The sequence below is a fragment of the Aedes albopictus genome, chromosome 3 (genome assembly GCF_035046485.1).
Source record: "Aedes albopictus strain Foshan chromosome 3, AalbF5, whole genome shotgun sequence".
In the NCBI taxonomy this organism is placed as follows: domain Eukaryota; kingdom Metazoa; phylum Arthropoda; class Insecta; order Diptera; family Culicidae; genus Aedes; species Aedes albopictus.
Window position 1 is genome coordinate 134,708,826 of NC_085138.1, and position 25,566 is coordinate 134,734,391.

General features: G+C 40.0%; 1 protein-coding gene across 2 annotated transcripts in view; it reads right to left on the reverse strand.

Moving 5' to 3' along the window:
• Nucleotides 1–5,248: 5,248 nt before the first annotated feature.
• Nucleotides 5,249–25,566, reverse strand: part of LOC109408491 (furin-like protease 2) — a 1,190,934-nt gene continuing 1,170,616 nt past the window's right edge. For both annotated transcript variants that reach the window (XM_062857325.1, XM_062857326.1), the window contains exon 16: nt 5,249–6,605. In XM_062857325.1, the coding sequence (XP_062713309.1) occupies nt 6,213–6,605 (393 nt within the window). In that variant the 3' untranslated portion in view covers nt 5,249–6,212. The remainder of the gene's footprint in view (nt 6,606–25,566) is intronic.

The window sequence follows — 25,566 nt, forward strand, 5'->3', positions numbered from 1 at the left end:
GAACTCATCAAGATCGACCCGGAAAAGTCCACATATCTGCACCGGTTAGCAGTCAAGATCTAGGAAACAGAACAGCTACCGAAGAAGTGGAAGTAAGGAATAATCTATCCCATCCAGAAGAAAGGCGACAAGTTAATGTGTGAGTACATTCCAGCGATCACAATTTAGAATGCCGCCTATAAAGAGCTATCCCAGATTCTCAGATTATTTTCCGTCGTCTATCACCTAAAGCAAACGAGTTCGTGGGCTTTCAGCCGGTTTCATCAACGCCCGGTCGACAACGGTCCAGATCTTCACTGTATGGCACACCCTTCAGAAATGCCATGAATACTAGGACCCAACGCGTCCTGGGTGGTCAATCCAGTTCATTCGAATCTCAACTGGGACTACGATAAGGTGATGGGCTTTTCTGCCTACTGCCAACAACCGACGAATGATATTCACGAATTCCGACCACTGAGATGACCAAAATTTATGAACATTTATTCCTTGGGGATCCAGTAATGTCCATTTACCTGAAGACCCGACGTTTTAGTCGGCGGCCGGAAGAACATTCACGCTAGACGTGATCCAGTAGAGGAACACGGTCCGACGGTATTTCCAGCGCTCAAGATGCCTCACTCAGTGAAAACATAACTCTTATATGAAACATTCCTAAAAAGTTGTTTGAGGATAGGTGGCAACAATCCGGAACAACGAGTTCCGTATATAAACAAATGTAAACAAAATAGAGATTTTTATATAAGGTTCTGCATTTTATTTAAGACTACTCTTAGCACCCATAACATATCATGAATGCAAAGATTGTGAGAAGGCAAAAGATGCCTGACTCTAAATTTTCCCATACATTCCATTAGGAGACACTGTGCATGCTACACTACCGCCATCTGTTGAGTGAGAAGCGCAAAAATATCCTTTTTGGCTGAATTTAAGTTAGCGTGTATCATTTGAACGCTAAGTTAAGACACGCTAAACCAGCGCAGCGCGAAAATGCGTCGATGAAATCCGTCTCAACTTTTTTTGTAATTATTTTTCTTATCAACTGTTATTTAAAGGAATCGAAATTATATGGCACGGCTAAGTAGTATAAATAACATGTAATTTTTCATGATTCTCAAATGCACATTGTTATCATCACATGTATGGTTGCATTTCGAATAACTTCCTTGATATTTTGAAGGGAATTCAGTTATGAAGATATACTACAGTGCCTGGCATCTGAAAGCCTTCGCTCAAACATTTGAACACTCGATTTACACAAAAAGTAATGATGGTCAGATAAAAAGTGATCAGTATAGACGCGGTCAAACCACAATGGACCTCAATGATTGGCAGTAGACGGGATACTTTGGGGTCGCCGCTCGACAACAGTGTTGGTAAAAACTCAAATTCTCAAATCTCATGCTTGAGTTGTTTCACGCGCGATTCTTGACTCGCCAAACTCACCGCCGAAAAAATCATGCATGAGTTGACTCGCGATTTCACTCATTGTTTTATTTCTTGGTATTCTTATTACGTACATCGATGTTTATAGGATTATATAATAGAACAAAAGCAAACCTATCGTACAACAACATTGGATGTTGTTCAAATTGATTTGTATTCGTTTAACAAGCGAACGAGATTTCGGCGCTTGACTCGTGAGAGCGAGATTTTGCATGAAAATCTTGCGCGTGAGAAAATGATTCAGAATCGCACGCGAGTTTGCTCACGCAGGAGCGGTTCATGAGTGTGCTTTGAGTGTGATTTTACCAACACTGCTCGACAACCACATTTGGGCCTGTGGAACGGACCTGGTGTGAAGGTTAAAGCATATGACTTTCATGCCGAGGACCTGGAATCGAATCGCGGAATAGAAGTAAGGTGAGGGTCATGAGAAGAACTAGCTCTGCAGAAACCCATGGGTTACAAATCTTATTGAACAAAGATTCAAAAAATATTTGGGACCGTTCGAACAAAAGAGATCCTGATAACTTTTTACAAGGGTGTTCGCGCAAGAGCGGATAAATGACCCATCGTGATAGGATATTAATCAGGCGGAACACGGTATCGTCTTTCCATTGCAATGGAAAGTCAACTGATTTATTTGTCTCACTCACACATATACTTCTTTGCACAAACACAGGGTTTTTCTATGCTTCACCTCGTAATTTTTCTTCTACTGGAATTTTACGCGATTAGTTAACGATTACATCCAGAGCCTTATCCACAAAAGTAGTACCGAAAACCCGTATACGAACAAACGTCTCATACTACTCACCCCCAATCGTTACTCCTTTCAAAGGTTTGGTTAAGCAGCAAGTAGTTCGTAAATCGTTCACATCGGTTTTGCTTCCGTTATACGTTTGCATATTACCGACATTTATTCTTCATAAGGCTAACTGACATTTGATCACCTTCTTTTCGACAAGGTTTTTTTTTTCATAGGGAAACGTTCTCCTATGAAAACATTAAACAAAATATTGCTATCTCTTCTGGAGAGACAAGAGAGAGATGAGAATTGTCAAACCAAGTAATGAAGAATAGGGCACTGCACGCCGTGGTTGCTGCACAAAAACCTCTTGGACATTTCGTGGCCTTGTTGTTTACAACTTTGACTTAGTACAACTTTGTCAGCTTTCCATGGGTGGTCGATTGAGTTCAGAATGTGGGGTTCGCATGAGTCGAAAAGTGTGCTAATTTATTACTTGCCGAACTCATCCCTTTAGGAGCTCTTTCTGAGATTTCACAGGTATTCATTCCGGTATTTCCTCAGCAATTACTTCAGCAGTTGTGAGATTTCTACAAAAGTTTCTGGATTCCTCCAGAAGATCCTTCCAAAATGCCTCTAAGTTCCTGTAGCAGTTCCATCTAACAACCTTCTTGAGGTTCCTTCGGAAGTTCCCACTGAAGTTCTTCCGGAGTTCTATCTGAATTATTCTATGGGACTCCAAGCACTAGTGTACGTAACATTTTATTTTTCCTCTCTCATTCTCCTTGATTAACTCAAGAAGAAGCGTTCACTTTTTGTGGGTTTTAGGAAAGTGCGTAAGAAAAAAAAATATATAAGCTGAGTCACGCTAGAACATACGATTCGGCAATGCTCCTTCCAAAATCCCTCCAGGAATTCGAGCCGAGTTTTCCCTAATAATTTCTTTTGGACTGTCTTCTGAAGCTTTTCTGGGATTTCTAGAAGCGGCTCCTGTAAAATGGAATCCCAGAAGAAACTCCAGAGAGAGTTCACTACGAAACCTATAGAGGGATTCCTCAAGTAATCGTTGGACGGATTTCTAAAGGAACTTCTGTAGAAACATCAAAGAGAACTGCTTGAGTATTTCCACAAAGAATACCACAAAACTCTCTTGGATGAATGCCGTAATAAACTCCGGAAGGACTTTCGATCTTGTAGATGCACGGCCCTTTGTCTGTTAGAAGCTCGTGCATGCATTTGAATGAGGTCACTATGTGTGCGGGGAAAAGTCCTTGTCGGCTGTACCGTACTGTGGGGTGTGAATATAGTTTAGTGTAATCCCCTTGCGTGTCCTTCCCCTAACAAGCATCAGTGATAGCCAGCACTATGACGAGGTCGTCAGTGTGAAGCTGCCTCATTGAGGAGATGAGCTTTGGTGGAGCAAGTATGGTTCCGTATTATGCCAAGTGATTCTACAGTAGTTTGCTAAGATGGCGGGGAACGGATTGATTCAGTGAGTTACGCAATATTCACATGTATGAGGAATGATTTCCGGTTTTCTAGGTTTGCCAGTTCCATCCCAGGAACATGTGGAAACATTCCAGAAAGGACTTCCGGAGAAATTTCAGGTAGATTCTGCAAGAATTCTGAAGGATTCCAGAAAAGAGTTCGTAGAGGAATCCTGGATGGAGGTTCTGGAAAAAAAATCCTGAAGCAGCTCATGAAAGAATACCGGGAGGAGTTCCAGGAGGAATCCCAGAAAAGGCTTCGGAAAGAATCGTGTAAGAAGTTCCTGGATGATTTTACGAAGCAGTTGTAAGTGGATCACAGAAAGGAGCTCCCGCCGGAGGATCCCTGAAGGAAATCCTAGAAGGAGTTCCCAACAAAATCCTAGAAGAAGTTCTTGGACGATTTCTGGAAAAAAAAATCTTGGAGGAATCCCAGAAGGAGCTTCCGCAGGAATTCCTGGAAAGAGATACCGGAGGAATCCCAGAAGAAGCTCCCGAAAGAATTTCCCGATTTTCCGAAGAAATTCTAGGAGAATTCCAGAAAGAAGTTCCCGAAAGATTTTTGAAGGAAGTTCCTGATGGTATGCTAGAAGAGGTTCTTGGAGCAATCTCGAGAACAGTTCTTGAAATAATCCCGGAAGTAGTTTGGGAAAAACCCACGACAAGTTTTTGGAGTTATGTACCTAAGGAATCCTGGAAGAAGAAATAGATCTATTGTGATTTTTCTTGTAGCTTTAATTACGATTTTTGTTTTGGCATGTAGTCATTCAATTCAGAAGGAAACAACGTTTTTCTTTTTTCTTGCTCACTCTCCTATACAAATACGATAAAGAGAGGGGTGGAGAGAGGGGCCATTCGCCTCTGGTTTCAACCCGCTCTTCTTTCTAGAAGAGTGAGCAAGAACAAAGAAAAAGCTGGCTACGCCGTTGGAAGGAAACATCATCAACAAGAATGAATGCTTAATAGTAAAATAAAAAAAGCTAGAATTTGTCCTTGTGAAAAGCAATACTTGTTTCGACGACTGTCTTCATTTCTGAAATGTTACTAACTTGATAACAGTACCATTTTTTCATCAAACTTACCTTGGAACAAACAAATAATAATGAGAAAATCGCACATCGCACTGTTTGATCCTCTGATTCACATCAACCAATACATTCAAATTAGAGAATTGGCTTTCTTCTTTGAACTGTCATCACTTTGTTTGCTTCCCTCATCCCATGTCATCGGAATTTGAAAAGTGCCTTAACAGTGTATAATACCTAAATCGTCATTTCTCCTTCAAGGCGTGTCATCGCCTGTTTTTTTTACCGGAACTCTACTTTCTACGGCAATAATAGTGTATAAAAAGTAACAAAAAAGTTTCATTCTTTTTTTTTATTTTCCAAACGTAAAAGAACTGTTTACCCCAAACCACCCGCACACATTCACAAGCACACTTAAATTCCTATCATCCCCAGAACAGCAGTCAGTGGATCCATTGCGCCCCGCCGTCGTCATCGTCATCATACCATATCATATCGTAACATCCTTCGTCATCAACATCGTTATGAACATCGCATTTCGTGTGTGTGTTTTTTTACTCCAAATTTTATTTTCAATCACATGCTGCCTTCCCATTCTCGCATTCCCACTTTCTCTCGGTTTCGCACAATTTTCCTCTGCTTTTGCTTTTCCCCCAAACCAAGGCGTTCCATTTATAACAAACCTGAGGCGAAGCACGAAGGACGTTGTTTTGATAATCAATCCTGAACACACGGTGGGTGGAAATTGGCGAAAAATTGGGCATGATTCAAGCGAAAATTATTTGCATACAAAAAACACTGTACTACTTTAACTGAAAAAATGCAATAATAAACCTTTGAAATACACATGGATCATTTTTATAAAATGTCAAGTTACTGATAAAAACTAGTCTAAGCGATATTAGTACTATTCCACCCTGATTTCAATGTTGATCTTGAATGTACATATTCACCTGGAACACTAAGAACTGGTTAACTGGCAACAATGTATTGTTGCCGTTTCCAACATTTTTTTTAATTTTTGCACGTTCAGATTACTATATTCAATGGTTGTTTTAATATGTTTTACAAAAGGTGTCGTGCACATCTGTTAGATTTTCCAAAACTGTCGTAGTTGACGTACATTGAAGGCTACCCAAAGAAATGCAATGTTGCCAGACTTTTTAATTAGAAATCATTGTATTTTTTTATGAAAAAATCGTGTCAGAAAGAAAACAGATGTGAATTTTTTCACCATTTCAAATTTACTGTGAACATAACTTCTCTACATTGCTTGAATCGAAGCCCATATTTCCCGTCCATTTTCCCCCAGCGAATGCTGTAGCTATTGAAACGCTTCCGCCCTTGTCCCCGACTTCCGACCTCACTTAAGTAAATATTTATAATAATTTGTTATCGCCTATTATAGCACACAGTTTACCGTTTGTCCCACCACCGCGCATCAAGTGAGGGGGTGGGTGGGCGAAGGGGCGGGGGAAATTCCGCGCACACGGTGCCCATTCCGCGTTTTCAAGTCCTTGCGAATCGTATCGAGTCCGGCTGTGGCCTTGTCCCTCGCCGCGATGCACCGTGATGACCGGTGGCCACAAATCGGCTCTGCCTGCTGCTGTGACCGCTGCTGCTTTTGTTCGTCGCAACAACCGCTGCTGCGCCATCGTGCAGTTCGTGGTCATCGTCGTGGTACACGTGGTCGCCCCTACCGCCCGTGTTATTCTCATCTTCCTCATCCTCATCATCGTCGTCGTCCTCGTCGTCTTCGGAATTATTTACAATTGGTTCTAATAAATCATCACCATCGGCTGGTATTGATATCCTTGTGGTTCGTGTACCTCCGGCACCGCTTCCGCCGCCGCTGGATAGTTTGTTGTACCGGACGCCCGTGTAAACGGTACGGTTCCGTTTCTGCGGCAAATCCACAAAAGGGGATCCCCAATGCGGTTTCCGCACACGTCGTCCAATCGAGTTGAATGATGTGGGTTTGGCATGGATTTTTAATTTTGTGACGGTGCAGTTTTGCCGGGCCGAGAACGTGATTTGCGGTTCCGTTACACAGGACGAGATGAAGAACGAGCATTTTCCGAGTGGCGACAGGTGAAGTCCAAGATGGGTGTTGGGGGTAGACATGGAACGAAATAAGATGGGGAGAAGATTTTCGTTATTGATTGGTAGATGGAGGTTTTGTGGGGTGAACTTCATTCAGTGCTCTATATTACATTAAAGAAAAGCGTCACAAACGGTGATTTGATATCGTAAGGATTTTGTACCCTTCATATATTCAAGAGTTACATAAAATAAAAATAGTGTAAATTTCAGTGGGTAGGGTAAATCGTCAATTGTTGCACACACCAAAAAAATGGATTGTACAACAATTGGCGATTTATCCTATTTTGAATTAAAAAAACAATACTTCAAAGCTTTCAAGTTTAAGAGTTAGTCGTTTACACTAGTTCATTTCACACTGAACAAGATCCTGAAAATCTGTTCTTCTTTATGGCTCGATGTTCGCATTGGAACTTGGCCTGCCTCTCTTCAACTTGGTTCCGGGTCATTTGGCCAAACGCCGATTGGCCGAATGCCGTTTGGCCGAACGCCATTTGTCCGAAAGGGTCATTTGGCCGAAAGGGTCATTTGGTTGAAAGCCATTTGGCCGAATGCCGTTTAGCCGAAAAATGAATGATGTACTTAAGTGACCATACCACTGTTCTCAGCCTCAGTATAACTTGAAAGAACAGCCTATGAGTCAAAGAAGGAAAAATCTTTGATAAAATATAGGCAGTTTCAATGACAACTAATCTCTGAATGTCAAAACTAGAAAGAATAGCCTACAGTGTATCAAACAATTGTCCGTACAGCAATTTTTTAGTCTAAATAATTTTTCATTTGAATGATTATAACTTTTTGATACGTCAATCAAAGACGCTGAAATTTTGACCAATCATAACCCATATATTAAAGCTCCATTGATACAATTTTGAGCGGGATCGAATAAGTTTTCTGAAAATAATAGAACTTTTAGTAAAACTTATTAGATTTTTGAATACATTTTTAATACATTATATCTCAATATGTACTCGATGAAACTTTCTCAATATTTTTCATGTTACAACTTAAGGCTTTCATATGCAGCTTCGTTCAAGGTTTTATATTCACTACAAAAAATATGAAAAATCTGTATATGTTCAGAGTATCATTTGGAAATTTGTCAAATTTTGATCAATAAAAGTGCCAAGTGTTTTCAACTATTTTAAACTCTCTTAATGGTATATTTTTATACAGGACCTACTAAACTACATATGAAGAGTAGGTCCTATGGATTTTTCGTTCAGTTAATGCACTTTTATTGGTGGAAAACGTTTGGCAGATTATACAGGGGATAGACAAAATGATCGGGACAGGCAAAATTTTCACTTTCCAAAAAATGTTCAACTAGCTGTAACTTTTCGAAAAGTGCTTCAAATATTCTCAAATTTTTACTGTAAGTTCTTCAGCTAGTTATGTATCAGTGGACAAAATTTGGAAAAGATCGGACAATTCTTCACAAAGTTATAAAGATTTTTGAAAAAGATAAAATTATCCGATAGCCAACTTTGAGCTGTTATATCTCCGGATTCAATGAACCAATTGCAATGAAATTTTGACCATTCATGACTTATATAATGAACTCTAGAAAACATTTAACTTAACTTGACATTTTTAACAAACGAACAAGTTATAGCGATTTTATTTTTTTCACGATTTTTTAGTAAATTGGTCTATTTTTAATATGCATCCCATAACTTTTTCAATTTATTGGCGGCTATGTTGTAACTTTCCTTCAAAACGCATTTATATATAAGTCAATTAGAGGGAAACTAAATGAACTATAATTTTCATCTTGTATTTTGAAACGATGTTGATGCTTTGGATAATTTGGTGTTTTATTAGAAAAATAATCTAATCGTTATTATTTTCTTCCGTGTTAAGAATATTAAGTTAAGTCAAAAGTTTTTCATAGCTCATTATATAATTCATTAATGGTCAAAATTTCATTACATTCGGTTCATTGAATCCGGAGATATAACAGCTCAAAGTTGGCTATCGGATAATTTTACCTTTTTCAAAAATCTTTATAACTTCGTGAAGAATTGTCCGATCTATTCCAAATTTTGTCCACTGATACACAACTAGTTGAAGAACTTACAGTGAAAATTTGAGAATATTTGATGCACTTTCCAAAAAGTTACAGCTAATTGAACATTTTTTGAAAAGTGAAAATTTTGCCTGTCCCGATCATTTTGTCTATCCCCTGTATGTGCAAAATATGGTAAATTTTGAAACATCGTCAACTACATACGCACATTTTTCATATTTTTTGTAGTAAATATAAAACTCCAAACATGGCTGCCTATGAAAGCCTTAGGTTTAAGATGTAACACAAAAAAAATTGAAAAAATTTCATCGAGTACATATTGAGATATAATGTTTTAAAAATGTGTTCAAAAATCTTATAAGTTTTACTAAAAGTTCTATAACTTTCAGAAAACTTATTCGATCTTGCTAAAAATTTTACTAATGGAGCTTTAATATATGATTCATGATTGGTCAAAATTTCAGTGTCTCTGATTGACGCATAAAAAAGTTATTAACATTTGAATGAAAAATTATTTTTACGAAAAAGGAGACTGGGCAAAAATGTATGGAGTCTGGGCCCGGAATGTACACCAATGACCCATAGCTCTTTTGAAAGGTCTAATTGAGACAAGAAAAAGTTGCTATGGGGCCAAAAATATTCATCATGGGAGAAAAAAGTTATTTGACATTGTATGGGACGGATTTTAGTTTTTTTTTGTTGTAATTATTTGCATTATTTTTATAAGCAACCAATCTCAAATAAACCAAATGTATCATCTGTCAGTGTTATACTCAATAATAAGTCATTCTATTACAAAAACCAGATAATAATGATTTCAGGAACAGGCCAGTGCACATAAAAAGTTGGGATTTCTGCAAGTTTTTTGGGAAAAAGTGGAGGGGCACGTAGTGTATTAATCTATGTATTAATATTATTATAGTGGAATGGGTACAGTACAACCAAAGGTATTATACCTAAAAACCCTTACCTTGGGCAAGAGATTGTTAAATGTACCGATTCTAATGTTGAAACACAGTGAAACATGTCAAAATATAAGGGAAGTAAGAAAAAAATCGCTTTGATTAGAGTCAAGCTTTATTCGACCAACTGGGTTGTCGCAAGGGTTGTGAGGCAAGGATGGTCTATCACCGCAACTGTTCCTTATCGTAATCAACGAGATATTTGTGGGAGCATTTGATCGTGCATCGAATTGTAGGCTACATTAGCAGCCCATCACTATGGAGCATCTTAACTACTTCCATTTGTATAATGATGTAGCCCTACTAGACCAATGGTGCATTGTCAAACAGAGTAAGCTCAATGACCTAGCCGAACGTTTCTTTACGGCAGGTCTAACTATCAATGTCAGCAAGACCAAATCATTAGATGTCAACACGGACTACCTCTTCAACTTAACAGTAGCTGTAAGAGTAGAAGAGAAGGTCAAAAACTTTTAATATCTTGGATATCTTGGAATTAAGGAATAAATGATCAAAGTGGTGAAGAAGGTGCTCCATCGTTAACGAAGCCTGTGCTGTACCTATGCAATGCACCCGTCACAGTAGCTTGTCCCTCACGCGTCAATGCATGGCGTGGTGGACGTTTTTCCACTGCCACTCGTGGGATTGCAAACTGAGAACAACAATAATCAAAAATCAGTTAGTAGCGGTTGTGACGAGCTCCAGACAACCAGTTGGCACGTATAATGAAGTTTATGACCGTGTTATACGTACTTTTATTCAGTTAAGTTACATCGCATACGATGCAGCAAAAGTGCCTTATGCGTGCAAAAGTGGAGCCAATATACGTGCATTGGCGGGGCAACAATAACGCCATAAGACTTGAACCTACATCTTGTGTGAAGTACGGTGTGCCTTATTGCGACGTAACATAACACCTTATGCGACCTTATAATATTCGAAAAAAAAAACAATTATTGTCATTTTAGTGTCAAACTAATGACCTTTGAATTATCGAGCGCCACTTTACGTGCGTGTTCGCCAGACTATCTGGAGATAAAACTGACTAAGCGTGATTCTCCGCACTGTGTTCACTTCCCCTTTCTGGCTAGCATCATCTATTGTTGATTATCAGAGCCACAAAGCAAAACTAATGACTATTCGCTGTTTTGTAGTTATTTGGCACTGCATGGAATGGACAGTCCAATAGCACCTCTTTCAATATTTCAATGTTTTCACATATCAAATCGCATTATGTCAACGTAAACGTTTCTAGCTTATGTGAGTTGTTATGCACCCTTTAACGAGTTTATTTTTTCATTCATGCGATTTCATTCGTACACCAATGTAATCATCGCAGTATGCTATTAAGCGAATTTATTTGATACGTTGCGAGTTCGTTCGCACACTTTTGAGAAATATAAAAAAATATAAAAGTTGATTTGTATTCTTATGCGACTTTTCCAGATACATCGCAATAAGTACAAAAATAACATCATATGCGGTGAAAATTATTCCTCCGCCATACATATATGCGATAGGTGCTTAAAATAGTACTTTTTACGGCGTACTGGCGGATAAGCTAGGTAATTCTTTAAGCAGTGTAGGGACAGTATGAGGTAGCTGTGTGCGAAGTGCCAGTAAAAGGAACCCCATTTCCTTACTAACTAGCATGGCGGAAGAGGTCATGAATGAATCATGGTTGATGAAGGCCATAAAAAATAGGGATGAGTAGAGTGCAGAAAAATGGAGGTGGCTGCGCAGCCGACAGGAGAGGTGCTACCAGGCGGCGTTCGTAAGGTTGGTTTTTAACCCGGAGAGTGAAGAGCAGTAATACTTGCAAGCTTGGAACAGTGGGCCTTGATCGGCCGGCTCGTCCCAGATCGAAGGGAGCAGGGGCTTGCGACTATGTGTAGGTCCTCAGCGACCACAGATTAGGGCGGGTAAGGAGACCTTGTGGACTTTGTGGACCTTGTGGACACGCAGAAGAAGAAAAGAAAAAAAGAATGAGGAACATGAGCTTAGGGACGCTAAGGCAAGAAGAAGTATAAGGGCAAGAAGGAAGACACCCTCGTCATCCAGACAAACGAGTCTAAGCACTAAGAGATTTTGAAGGCGATGATGAGCAATGCCGAATTCACGGACTCTGAAGCCGCCGCACTCGAAAAAAAATATCCTCGTGCTAAAGCACGACAAAATCTGCAAAGGCGCGGCCTACAAGTACTCATTAACATGGATAAATCTTTACAGTCAATAATCATCTCCTTTCCGGCTAAAGGCATTTCAGTACCGACATTAGCCAGTGCGAAACCTAGCATGATCAGAGCCTTTAGCAGAGTCTGACCAAGCTGGTTCGTGAAACGGCATCCCTTTTACACGATCCAGGCATTGGAATCACCTGTCACCCGGTCTTTGCCCTATCAGCTCAGCGGTCATACAGTCCAGTATCTGAGTGAACTGTTCCAACACCTACTCCTGGACGGGGTATTCACCCGTTGTTCATAACGCCGATCCAGTTGCCGTTATCGGTGGGTATTCGGTATGGGTGGTCCGTTATGACGGCGATATCCATCTCCCACTCAGCGACTGTCTGAATCAACAGTTGCAGGTTTGCATCACGGCAGTTCAGGTTTGTACTGTGACTTATCAACAAAGTTCTTTTGAAGACAAGGACCGCTGTACATGTTGTTCGCGTATTTCCCGCAACAAATCAAGCACTTGGGATGGTTTGACCTGCCTTGCGCCTTATGACATTCGTCCCCACATCGCCTACAAAGCTTGCTATTGTGTCTCTCGATATCAGTGATATCATATCACAATTAATCGCCAGTTTATTCAAACAGAAACAGCTGTCCCTAAGAAACCCTTGTTCCCTTCAGTTTTATCCAATCCTAGCTAAAATCAAAAGCTTGTATCTTTGAATTCCATTATTTTTTTTCTAGTTCCCTTGAAATCACCACTTCCTCCTCAGAACCACCAGCATGTTTCTAGAGCCCTCGGTTGCTTTCCAGAATACCCAGATTTTTTTAAGTTTCTGGAGGTTTTTCTCGACTTCTCTAGGATGCATCTGCTTCTTCCCAGAATCTTCAACTTCCTGCTCTAATATGAGCTTTTTGCTCAAATCGTCAGCTTTTTCCACTAACTCTTTGCTTTTTACTAACATCTTGCTCCATAAATCGCCAGCTTTTTTTTAATCCCGTTTTATTTTTGGAATAGCCCTAGGTATTTCTCTCGGTATCCGAATCTTTTTAGATCCATTATATGTATATTGAATTCACTTACTATTCCCAAGGTTACAATGTTTTTCCTGAGATCCCAAGTAATCGAGCTTCTAATCTAATCTAATCTAATCTAATCTCACACTAACGCAGCCATTACTTGAATGCATCCTGGAAAATGAAGACTTTTCAAGTCTATCATTTTTCTTGTCTAACGGCCAGGCCAACTGCGCAGCATGTACCGCAGAGAAGATTTCAAGGGATAGAAAGATTTCAACATAGTAAATATTTGAAAACATTCTACACCTTGAAATCGAGGGGAAAGATGGAAGCGTGGACCTCCCGTACCAAACGCTTCCAGATAACGATATAGATATTTAAACATGTTCGCATGTATTATTATGGTGATGTATACGGTGATTTGCTAAAAAATATTGATTAGTGCGCCAGGAATGGTGGTAAGATTCTTCACTGAAAAGAGAATAAAGGATTAAGTAATATATACAGAATAAGGCATAAGTGATACACTCGTTACAGTTACTATTTAAAAAAAAATGGTATTATTATACAATAAAATTACCTGAATCCTCCTGAAACAAAAGGTTTATTAGAGCATGAGCATGAGCATGAGCATGAGCATAGATGACCGCACAATTCGTAGTTGCTACTCCGTGATTGACCAGAGCAATCGAAATTGCACAAGGAACCAATGAATAGGGCTTGGGACTAGCTTACTATTCTCAATGTACACAGTTCGAGAGCTCTCAACTTTAATAAGGTCAATAACGGCGCCGGCCACGTCCTTACGGTCATCGAGGATGGAAGGGAATGTTAGTAAGCCAAACGTTGTTAAAAAGACCGCGAATCGCTGCATCTCCACGTTTGTCTCAGGAAGGAATTTTTTGTTAGTAGGGTAAGGTACATTGTCAGTCCGGGAGTCACCTATGGTTGGTGATATGATTTGACAATGGATCAATATACACAAACCGCCGTTAACAACCGATCACTTTTCGACGCAAAAACTAGCCAAAAAGAAAATTCTATCGCGCGTCTCCACTCCACTAGGGAGCAGAAACCTTTAGTCTATTCCACACAGAAATACACTGAACGCGACTCACTTGTCGGCGCCCGGATTTTTTCTCGACCGGCGAACCCGAAGTAACATTTTTCACTCTTTTGTGAAAATGCAAAAAATGAAAGAAAATATTTATTATCAACTAAAAGTGTCTTGGGAACTAGCGCCGAAGGGAAGCGAAAAATTCGGAACCGACTCGAACCACGGCGTGCGCACCTCCTGAAACAAAAGGTTTATTAGAAGTTAAAAACAAAAAATAAATTAAAACATAACCATTACAAAAATACATCAAATTTTAATCTGGTATGCTACCACTTTAGGTAGTAAAATAGCAAGATTAAAATTTGATGCAATGTGGTAGATCTTACACCGTAACGCACCGTTCTAAGGTGATCTACCCACGTTACGGGAATGAGATCCCAAGTAATCGAGCTTCTTATTCAAAGCATTGTCGTCTACCTAAAGTCACTATATTTCTGGTATCCTCACGGTACAGCAATGAATATTATCCATAGAACCTAGTGCATCACATACATAATTAAAACACCTTAATTAAATGCCAAGTTTCGCTTGACTCAAAATGTTTATTTTTCATACTCCCCTTATATTTTGACATGTTTCACTGTGTTTCAACATTAGAATCTGTACATTTCACAATCACTTGCTCAAGGGAAGGGTTTTTAGGTATATCTTTGGTTATACCCATTCCACTATAATAATATTAATACATAGATCAATACACTACGTGCCCCTCCACTTTTTCCCAAAAAACTTGCAGAAGCCCATACTTTTTCTGTGCACTGGCCTGTTCCTGAAATCATTATTATCTGGTTTTTGTAATAGAATGACTTATTATTGAGTATAACACTGACAGATGAGACATTTGGTTTATTTGAGATTGGTTGCTTATAAAAAATAATGCAAATAATTACAACAAAAACAACTAAAATCCGTCCCATACAATGTCAAATAACTTTTTTCTCCCATGATGAATATTTTTCGCCCCATAGCAACTTTTTCTTGTCTCAACTAGACCTTTCGAAAGAGCTATGGGTCATTGGTGTACATTCCGGGCCCAGATTCGCCCAGTCTCCTTTGCTGTACGGACAATTGTTTGATACACTGTATGATTAAAAGAAGGAAATATTTCTGATAAACATATTGGCAGTTGGAATGTCAAAAACTTCTTCTGAATTGTTTTGATCCCGATTCGGCCAAACGGCATTCGGCCAAATGACCCTTTCGACCAGATGGCATTCGGCCAAATAGCCGGACACCTCTCTGCATTGGCGATCCATAGCCTTAACCACTATGTTAACTGGAGACCCCAAAATCTGTTAAGGACTCTAAATTGAGCATATAAACGCACGAAGTTCCACCGGCGCGTACAGGAGAATAGTTTCCACGCTTGAATTGAAAATTCGAATTTTGGTGCGTCGACTAATCCGGCTGTGTTTTCATACATTTCTGAGCCTCACAAAAGTAGCCGTCACTTTCTTGACCCATGCACCTATGTCGATCTGGATCACTTTATGGGGTTTCGATCACCGTTGAGTTTTATATTTCTTGTTTGTTGATTTTTAGTTTTGATATCTTCGTCATCTGTAGTTCAATTTTAATTCTTTTTGGCTCATTCCAAAGATAATTAACTAAATTTACGTTTGATGTCTTCAACTTAACGTATTTAACGGATTTTTTGTATAAAAATGTTATGTAAAGTTAGCACATTTGACCACGCTTCAAAAAATGAGGCAATATTACGTTAAGTTTTAGTATGTAAATTTCAACAAATATGTGTGGTTCAATGTCTATGCAGTAAGTATCATTCATTTTGTTTCAAATAAGCCAAGAAGAATTAAAATTGAATGAAAGATGACAAAGATATCAACAAATCACTTTTCCATGTTTAACGATAGTGACCCCAAACTTTTGGCCGATACAGCATTTTGAGGGGTGACCCCAAACTTTTGGTCGATGACATCAAGGTTTAATTTACTTAATAACTTTTTTTCTAGATTTTTTAGCTAAGTTTTGTAAAAAGCAGTTGAAAGCTAATAGAAAATGGGTCATATTACCGCTCTCATCTTAAAATTTGGTCGACCCAACTTCCAGCGACACTTCCGTAAGTTTATATTCATTTTTTAGAAAATTTGGCAACTTTGGGTTAAGTTTACATACAAAATTTTTTGAAAAAGTTTCTTTTAAATCATGTTCAAAGTTTCTTTGACTTATTATCTTTTGAATGAAACCTAGGGTTTTGAAATCGGACGCAAATTGGCGGAGATATGGGCCTAAAAAAATGACATGTTTTTGAGGGGGTGACCCCAAACTTTTGAACGGGAGTGTATGCACCTACTCACGATTTTAAGCGCATATATTTCCGTGTGCAGCATAGCCTTCTTCATAAAAGTGGTAACCTCATGGTCAATGAAGTCCTTACGAATCATTTAGCGAATTTTACGAATACTAAATCAAAGTTCATCAGAAATGCCAGAGCTAGTCATCCATGTTGGATTGCGTACTACCTGACCTGACAGGACCGTAGCCCGCGGCATCTATTCCAGTTTCAGTTAAATTTATGAGGTACCCACAGCGACCGCAACCATCATCAGCTTCATCAACGCTCGCGGCTTGCGGATAATTAATCCGTCCTCTCGTTCAGAATTTCATTGCTGTCGTAGCGTAGGTAGGTATTTCCCTGAATTTTCCAACGCGAACAAACGGCTGGAATCGTACATACCTACCTATCGTTCGTCGTACCCCTATCACGATGACGCGTCGTCGTCGTCCTGGGACGCTGTTGTAGGCCTTCTGGCAAATCCTTTCCGCGGATTGAGCCTCCCTACCGTGCGTCGTCGTCATCGTAGGTAGTCGGTAGATGGCAAAGCAAAACACATTCAACCGTAGAAGAGAGTTCAACTAGGTCAGTCGTTGCGTTGCGTTGCGTTGTTAGCTGTTAGCTTGCTTTTCGTTCGTTGGTTGATTAATCAAAACCGAAAAAGTCATCCCTCGGGGGAGTTGGCCGGTTCACACCGAGCCTTCGCTCAAACGACATCTCATCGTCGTCGGTCGTTGTTTTGATTGATATTCATTTCTGGGGAATCTGTTGCGGAATTGCGAACGGTGGGTAGTCGTGGGGGAGAGTGGGGTGAAATGCTTCTTTGAAGAGAGGAACCATCTGATGAGCGAAACAATCTTTTTCCAATGTTCAATGTTTCGTGTGGTGCATACATTACGGCTTTTGGGCATACATGTTGAACGATAAAAAGATGTCGCTATATTCTCATGATTCTGGTTATTGTTCAAACGTATTGAAATAAAATTTGGCACAATATTCCTCCTAAACAGATTTTATTGGTAGTGAGCCATTGTATCCCCACCGGAATATCCCCACTCCAGTAGGCACTCAATTCCAGCTGTGAGCCCGGCCTAGACCAGTACCGATGAGGATTGGCCAAGATTGATTTGTGGTCGTGAATTGGTTTACCATTGCGGATGCCACCACTGGCTGACTGCCTGCGCTTGGTGAACGAACGGTGGCATATTGTTGTTTGCTGTGTGCGGCGGAGGAAGGCGCTTGTTTGAATTCGTAGGTATCGCTGCGCCTGCCATAACTAACCAAACCAACAACAAGTGGGACGATTGCTAACGAGATGGCTCTCCGAAGGTTCGGTGAGCATCCCATGCCCACGGGCAGGGTTTTCCATGATTGAGTAAATTTCAAATCCGGAAAAGCATCACTGAATTGGATGACTGATTAGGCTGGTTGTGTTGCCAAATGTTAAGATTTGTTGTCCATTGAACCGCCAAAATGTAACTCAGCAAGACAATTATACTGCCACGATCAGCACAGCACAGCAGACAAATTTTTAATAGATATCCACTTCACGGGCGTACTCTCTGGCAATGTATCAATTTAGAACGTAATTTCACTTGGTTACATAAAATGTTCAGTGTAGAGTCCCTATAATTAGAATCCGGCGGACTGTCACTTTCGACCGGAGCCAATCGAGCATGACGTCATAGTGTCCTCACCGATAAATGCTACACCGTGACGTCATGCTCGATTGGCTCCGATCGAAAGTGACAGTCCGCCAGACTCTAACTAGACTGACTCTAGTTCAGTGAACCAGTGTTGGTAAAAACTCAAATTCTCAAATCTCATGCTTGAGTTGTTTCACGCGCGATTCTTGACTCGCCAAACTCACCGCCGAAAAAATCATGCATGAGTTGACTCGCGATTTCACTCATTGCGTTATTTCTCGGTGTTCTTATTATTTACATCGAAGTTTTTAGGATTATATGATAGAACAAAAGCAAACCAATCGTACAACAACATTGGATGTCGTTCAAAATGATTTGGATTCGTTTTACAAGCGAACGAGATTTCGGCGTTTGACTCGTGAGAGCGACATTTTGCATGAAAATCTCGCGCGTGAGAAAATGATTCAGAATCACGCGCGAGTTTGCTCTCGCAGGAGCGGTTCATGAGTGTGCTTTGAGTGTGATTTTACCAAAATTGCAGTGAACATTGTTCACCCTAGTTAGAAAAATCCTACATGGAGTTTGTGTAGAAAGGCAGCTATAGTTTAATTCACTCTTCCCTTTTTTGCCTTTCTCGTACACCAAGGTGTACCGAAAGGCTATATGTTCACTCCAAAAATGAAATTTTGATAGAGCCCCCGGAGGGTCAAGTTTAATATACCAATTGACTCAGCTCGACGAGTTGAGATGATGTCTGTGTGTGTGTATGTGTGTGTGTGTATGTATGTGTGTGTGTATGTGTACAAAAAAAGGTCACCTCACTTTTAGATAGTAAATATCAACCGATTTTAACGATCGACGGCTCATTCGACGCGGAATCTGGTCCCATTGTTTCCTATTGAAAATGGTTCGGATCGGTCCAGCCGTTCCGGAGTTATGGTACTATAGGTGTTCCGGGCCGGTACCCCTGGAAGGCGTCAAACATGAAAATGCAACAAACCCATACATGCGACACAACAAATTACGGCATTTTCGATAACTTGATGAACGGTTACCATTAAAAGAGTCTCAAACCATATCTGAACCGGTAGTGTTCCGGAACCGGTTCTGAGTGCCCCGCCGGAAGTGGCCAAATATAAAAGTGAACCAAAGCCATGCAAACGACATATCAAACCGCCGCTTTTTTGATAACATAATGAGTGGTTAGCAAGAAAATAATCTCAGACATTATCTGAGCCAGTAGTGTTCCGGAACCGGTTCAAGGTGTCCCAGCGGAAGTGGCCAAATATAAAAATAAACCAATCCCATGCATGTGACACATCAAAGCGCGGCTTTTTTGATAAACTAATAAAAGGTTGGCAAGAAAATAGTCTCAGACCATATCTGATCCGGTAGTGTTCCGGAACCGGCTCCGGGTGTTCCGCCGGAAGTGGCCAAATATAAAAGTGAACTAAACCCATGCATGCGATATATCAACTTGATAACTTGATGAACGGTTATCAAGAAAATAGTCTAAAACCATATCTGAATCGGTAGTGTTCCGAAACCGATTCCGGGTGTCCCGTCGAGAGTGGCCAAATAAAACCCATGCATGCGACACCTCAAAGCACGGCTTTGTTATCTGAAAAATAGTTGGCAAGAAAATAGACTCAGATCATATCAGTGTGTTATGGAACCGATTCCGGGTATGTCGCCGGAAAAGGTCAAATGTAAACCAATACATGTAACATATCAAATGATTTATTTGGTGATCTGATGAACGGCTAGCAAGAAAATAGCCTCAGACCATATTCGGGACAACAGGTCGTATCCGGGAACCGATTTTGAGTGCTCCGTCGTAAATGGTCAAATATAGAAGTGAACCAAACCTATGCATGCGACACATCAAATCGCGGCTTTTTCAATAACCTACTGAACAGTTAGCCTGCAGAAAGTCTCAGACCATATTTTGGGAGGACCGGTGGTGTTCCAGAACTGGAAACTATTTCCACAGTCACCCCCTACCCACCTGCAACATAAACCCCAACCCCCAAAAAAGGGTAAAATATAGAATGGAACCAAACCATAGCGACTTTTTGATAATCTGATGAACGGTCATCAAGAAAATAGTCTCAGTCCACATCTAAGACTGTTAATAGTGTTGCGGGTGTTCCACTGAAAGTGGTTAAATATGGAAGTGAAGCAAAATCATGCATGCGACACATAAAATCGCAGATTTTTCAATAATTTGCCGAACGGTTAGCAAGAAAACAGCCTCAGATCACATCAGAAACTACCGGTAGTGATTCGAACCTGGTTACGGATGCATGCGGCATGCCAAATGCCTGCGGCACATCAAATAGCAGAATAATGAAAGTGCACAAAATTAATTCTAGCGATTGTTCAAATCGTGGCTTTTTGATAGACTGGTAAACTTTGGATAAGATGCGAAGAAATGGTCAAAGTCTTCATATGTATATGCAAGAGAACAAAATTGTGACCAAGCTCATCAAATCACACCATTTCAGATTCCTCTGTTTTGTCGTTGAACAACATCGGAATATATGCCATCAATAAGTTTCATAAATCGATGGGGGTTTGGTTAAAAATTTTGCTTTTCTATATAAAGTGTTCCCAGGATTTCGAACATTTCAGCTAACGTCGAAGGAAAGATCATGAGTACATATTCGATGAGAAAGGCACTATCACCACTAGGTGGATTAATCTGTTTTTATTTTTGTTAAACGACGTTCGTTTATACGGCATTCGATCAAATGACCACGAACTCTCGAACATATTACAAACAGGGTGTTCTGTGTGGTAATAGTAGATGTTAACTACAAGTTTTGGAAATTTAGCCAAATTTTTTTGGTGTAGTAATGTTGGGATCCCGAAACTTGTAGGAAATCTGGAAATAACTACGGATTTTAAGCTATTTTGATGTTAAATGGACGATATTAGTAAAACCGAAAACCACATTATCAAGAAGACTCGCAGCACTGCAGAAAATCGGGAATCACTGCTAGCAGCGCCACCCCGGATGAAGGTGGCACTATTCATGATAGTGTGTGTAAATTTTCATACTCGCACCAATACACTCTTACACTTTTACACAAAGGTACCACCTTAGCTCACCAGGCGGCGGTGCCGTCGGTGGCGCTTGCTGTTAGTATGGGAACATAACAGAGTTGCATGTCTTCTTGATAAAGTAGTCTTCGATAAAACCCTGAGTATTTCGATGAATTTTAGCGAATTCTGAAGAAAACATGCGATATCACGAACTCTAGCAGGGATTAGGTTTCCTTCAGAGATTCGTTTGAGGATTCTTTTGAAAGTAAATCCAGAAGTTCTTCCAAAATCCTTTAAAAAAAATCAGTTAAAATTCTACCCAGAATTATGCTTTGAATTCCTTAGGGGATTCTTTCACAATTCCACTTGAATCCCGCCTTGAAATCCTTTATGTATCAGAGATTTTTTTTTCTGTTTTCTGTTAATAAAGTTCCTTGTGAGATTTCTCCCGCAGTTCGTTTCTAGATTTTCCGGAGTTCTTTCCAAGATTCCGGAATTCCTTTCAGTAATTTATCCGATATTTCTCCAAGAGAACCTATCAGGATTTATTTTTCTAGGTATCTTCGTAAAAAGTTTTCTAGAGTTTATCCCGGGATATGTTTTTTAGCTTTTTTTTTAAATATTCCATAAAGATTTCTCCAGAAGTTTTTCCCAATACATATGTCGAAGTTAATACCGTAATTCTTCACAACCTCATCCCGGAATTCCTCCAAGTATTGCTTCTGGGATTTCTTCTAAAAGATCCCCCTGTATATCTGCCAGCCCCTTCAAGACTTTTATCCATGAGTTTTCCTGCAATTGCCCTATGAGTTTCTCGTGGAATTTCTTTACAAGATCCTCCCAAGATTTTCCGACATTTTAATTCGGAATTTTTCATATAGCTTTTTCGGGATTGCTTCCAAGTAGTGCCTCGCCGCATTTACGCTGGAATCCCCATGGTTTTGTCTACAGGAGTTTTGAAACTTTTTCTAGAGAATTTATGCAGTAGCTTCATCTGCAGAAGTTTTCCTAGGGTTTACTTCTAGAGAATGTCTTGAAATTGCTTTTGGCGCTCCTCGTGAAATTTCTCTCACAGTTTTATTTTTAGAGTTTCTTTCGGGGTTCTACGGTATTCTCCTAATATTTCCTTTCAGAATCACTCTCAGAAGATTTTCTTGAACGACTCAAAGTTTTCAAGGGATTTTCTTCCAAATCATTCTGTAATTTTCCTGGAATATTAAGTGCAAACTTTTTGCCCTTGCTGTGTTAAACGGAGCAATGACGCAGTGGACCTAATTTGTCTCCGGGATAATCGGCTACTTTTCTTAAGTCTCAATTCCGAGGCTTAACAAAAGTGGGTAAATGTATATTTTCATGACTGGAATCAAGTTTGTACAGGTAAATCTTCATCACGCAAAAGGTGCTTCTGCTGTGTTGAGTCGAAGGTTTAAAAAAGAAGGACTGGAAGTGGCGCTTATTCAAGAGCCATGGTCCAATAAACGAAAGATTCTTGGTGTTCTGACACAAAATAGTAAACTATTTTATGATGAGCAACAAGATTCTCCCAGAACTGCTGTCCTAGTACGTAAAACGTTCAAATGTTATCCTATTACAGAGTTTATCAGAAGGGACATTGTTGCGGTCATGGTAGAGGTACCAACCACTAGGGGTAAAACTGAGATCGCTGTGGCTTCAGCTTACTTTCCTGGTGATGTTCCTGAGGTACCTCCTCCTGAGATCGCATCATTTGTTCAATTCTGTAAAGAAAACAACAAATCGTTCATCATTGGCTGTGACGCCAATGCGCATCACACGGTTTGGGGTAGTACGGATATTAACAGTCGAGGTGAGTCACTATTAGAGTATCTGTCTTCGAACAATATAGACATTTGTAATAATGGTGATAAACCTACTTTCTTAAATGCAATCAGACAAGAGGTCTTGGATCTAACACTGTGCAACGCTGCAATCTTTGACAAGATCACAAACTGGCACGTGTCAGATGAGATTTCTCTATCTGATCATAAACACATAATCTTCAATTGGAGCGGTGGAGATTATTCTAGAACTGCATTTAGAAATCCCAGGAAGACAAACTGGGATCAATATGTAGAATTGTTAAATTCGCATTCATTTACAATGGGGGAAACTATCGATTCAACCCAAAAGTTGGAATCATTTTCTCAAAGAGTAAATGAAAGTATCATCAATTCCTTTAACAGCAGTTGTCCCACCATACAATCGTCTTCTACTAGAGACGTGCCATGGTGGAACTTTAAACTGGATCGCCTAAGAAAATTTTCTCGTAAAATGTTCAATAGAGCGAAACAAACGGGAGATTGGACTCAGTATAGGAAAGCCCTGACTGAGTACAACAACGAAATACGAAAATCTAAAAGAAAATCTTGGGTGCTGACATGTGAAAACATAAACAGTACTCCTGTAGTTGCTAGACTACAAAAAACGCTTGCAAAAGATCATGCAAATGAATTGGGAAATCTGAAGCGTGACGATGGAGCTTTTACCAAAACTCCTCGTGAAACTTTGGATTTAATGATGGAAACCCATTTTCCGGGTTCGGTTCTAAGTGTGGATTCCAATGATACTATATCTCTGGAAGGTGAAGGATGTCCTAGTATAAACTCAATGGAGTCAAATAGTACAGTAAACACCGCCTCAGATTTAGCTGATGAAATCTTCACGAAGGCCAGAGTGGAAAATGCGATAAGATCTTTTCAGCCTTTTAAATCTGCAGGAGTTGATGGGATATTTCCAGCACTGATTCAAAACGGAGAAGCGGTGTTGGTTCCATCACTAATTGAGATGTTCAAGGCTAGTTTAAGATTAAATTACGTTCCATCAAAATGGAGACTTGTAAAAGTTATCTTTATCCCGAAAAAGGGGAAACGAGATAAAACGCATCCGAAAGCATATAGACCAATTAGTCTTTCTTCAGTTTTGTTGAAGACTATGGAAAAGGTTTTGAAGGATTTTATCAATTCTTCTTACATAAAAGAGCATCCCCTGTCTGACTTCCAGTTTGCTTATCAATCTGGTAAGTCAACGGTTACGGCACTTCACTCGCTAGTAACAAAGGTGGAAAAAACGTTTTCAGCAAAAGAAATAGCTCTATGTGCCTTTTTAGATATAGAAGGAGCATTTGATAATGCCTCCTATTCATCTATGAAGTGTGCCATGGAGAATAAAAACTTCGACCAATGTATCATACATTGGATTCATACTGTGCTTGCAAAAAGAGAAATCACCTCTGAGCTGGGAAGTTCTTCTATAACAGTAAGGGCAACAAAGGGTTGCCCTCAAGGAGGAGTCCTCTCACCACTAATGTGGTCCTTAGTTGTAGACGATCTTCTAAGAAGCTTGAAGGAAAGAGGTTTCGAAGTTGTGGGCTTTGCAGACGATATAGTCGTAATAGTGAGAGGAAAGTATGACGAAACTGTTTCGGAGAGAATGCAAAGGGCCCTAAACTATACACACTCATGGTGTATTAAGGAGGGCCTTAGCATCAACCCGACAAAAGTCGTAATTGTCCCTTTCACTAGGAGAAGGAAGATCAACCTAAAAGCTTTTCGGCTTGGAGGGATACAAATTCATCCTAGTGATCGAGTCAAATACTTAGGTTTGATTCTGGATGCCAAACTGAACTGGAATGCTCAAATTGAGTCCGTGATCGGTAAGGCAACAAGTGCGTTCTGGTTATGCTCCAAAACTATTGGCAGGAAGTGGGGCTTGAAACCAAAAATGATAATGTGGATTTATACTGCCATAATCCGCCCAAAAGTGACGTATGCTTCGTTTGTCTGGTGGCCAAAAACAAAAGAGGCTACCACGCAATCAAAGCTTGCGAAAATTCAACGTCTTGCGTCCATTGCTGTTACAGGAGCGATGCGAAGCACACCATCAAAAGCTTTAGATGCGATTCTCAATCTGCTACCTTTGCACGAGTACGTGCAATTAGAAGCAGAGAAGGAATTGCTGAGATTTGAACGAGTTGAAAAGTTTATGCCAGGTGATCTTGTAGGTCACCTGAGCATTTCACAATACTTCCAAAATAGGCCAGTAATGAAAATGATTAAAGACTGGATGAAACCTGTGGAGAACCATGATGTTCCTTACAAGTTGCACGAAACAACTCGTGCAGATTGGGAAGTCGGAGGTCCCACTGTTCGTCAAGGGTCAATCAAATTCTATACAGATGGCTCAAAAGTTGGAATAAAAACGGGAGCAGGAATCTACGGCCCTGGAATACAAACATCAGTGGCGATGGGACACTATCCTACGGTGTTTCAAGCAGAGATTCTTGCTATTTTGAAATGCGCAAATATCTGCCTTGAGAGAAAATACAGATATGCAAATATTTGTATTTTCTCAGATAGTCAAGCTGCACTAAAAGCATTGTGCGCTTACAAATGTACTTCAAAGCTTGTCTGGGAATGCATTCTTTCACTGCGCAGGCTGTGCCAAGGGAATT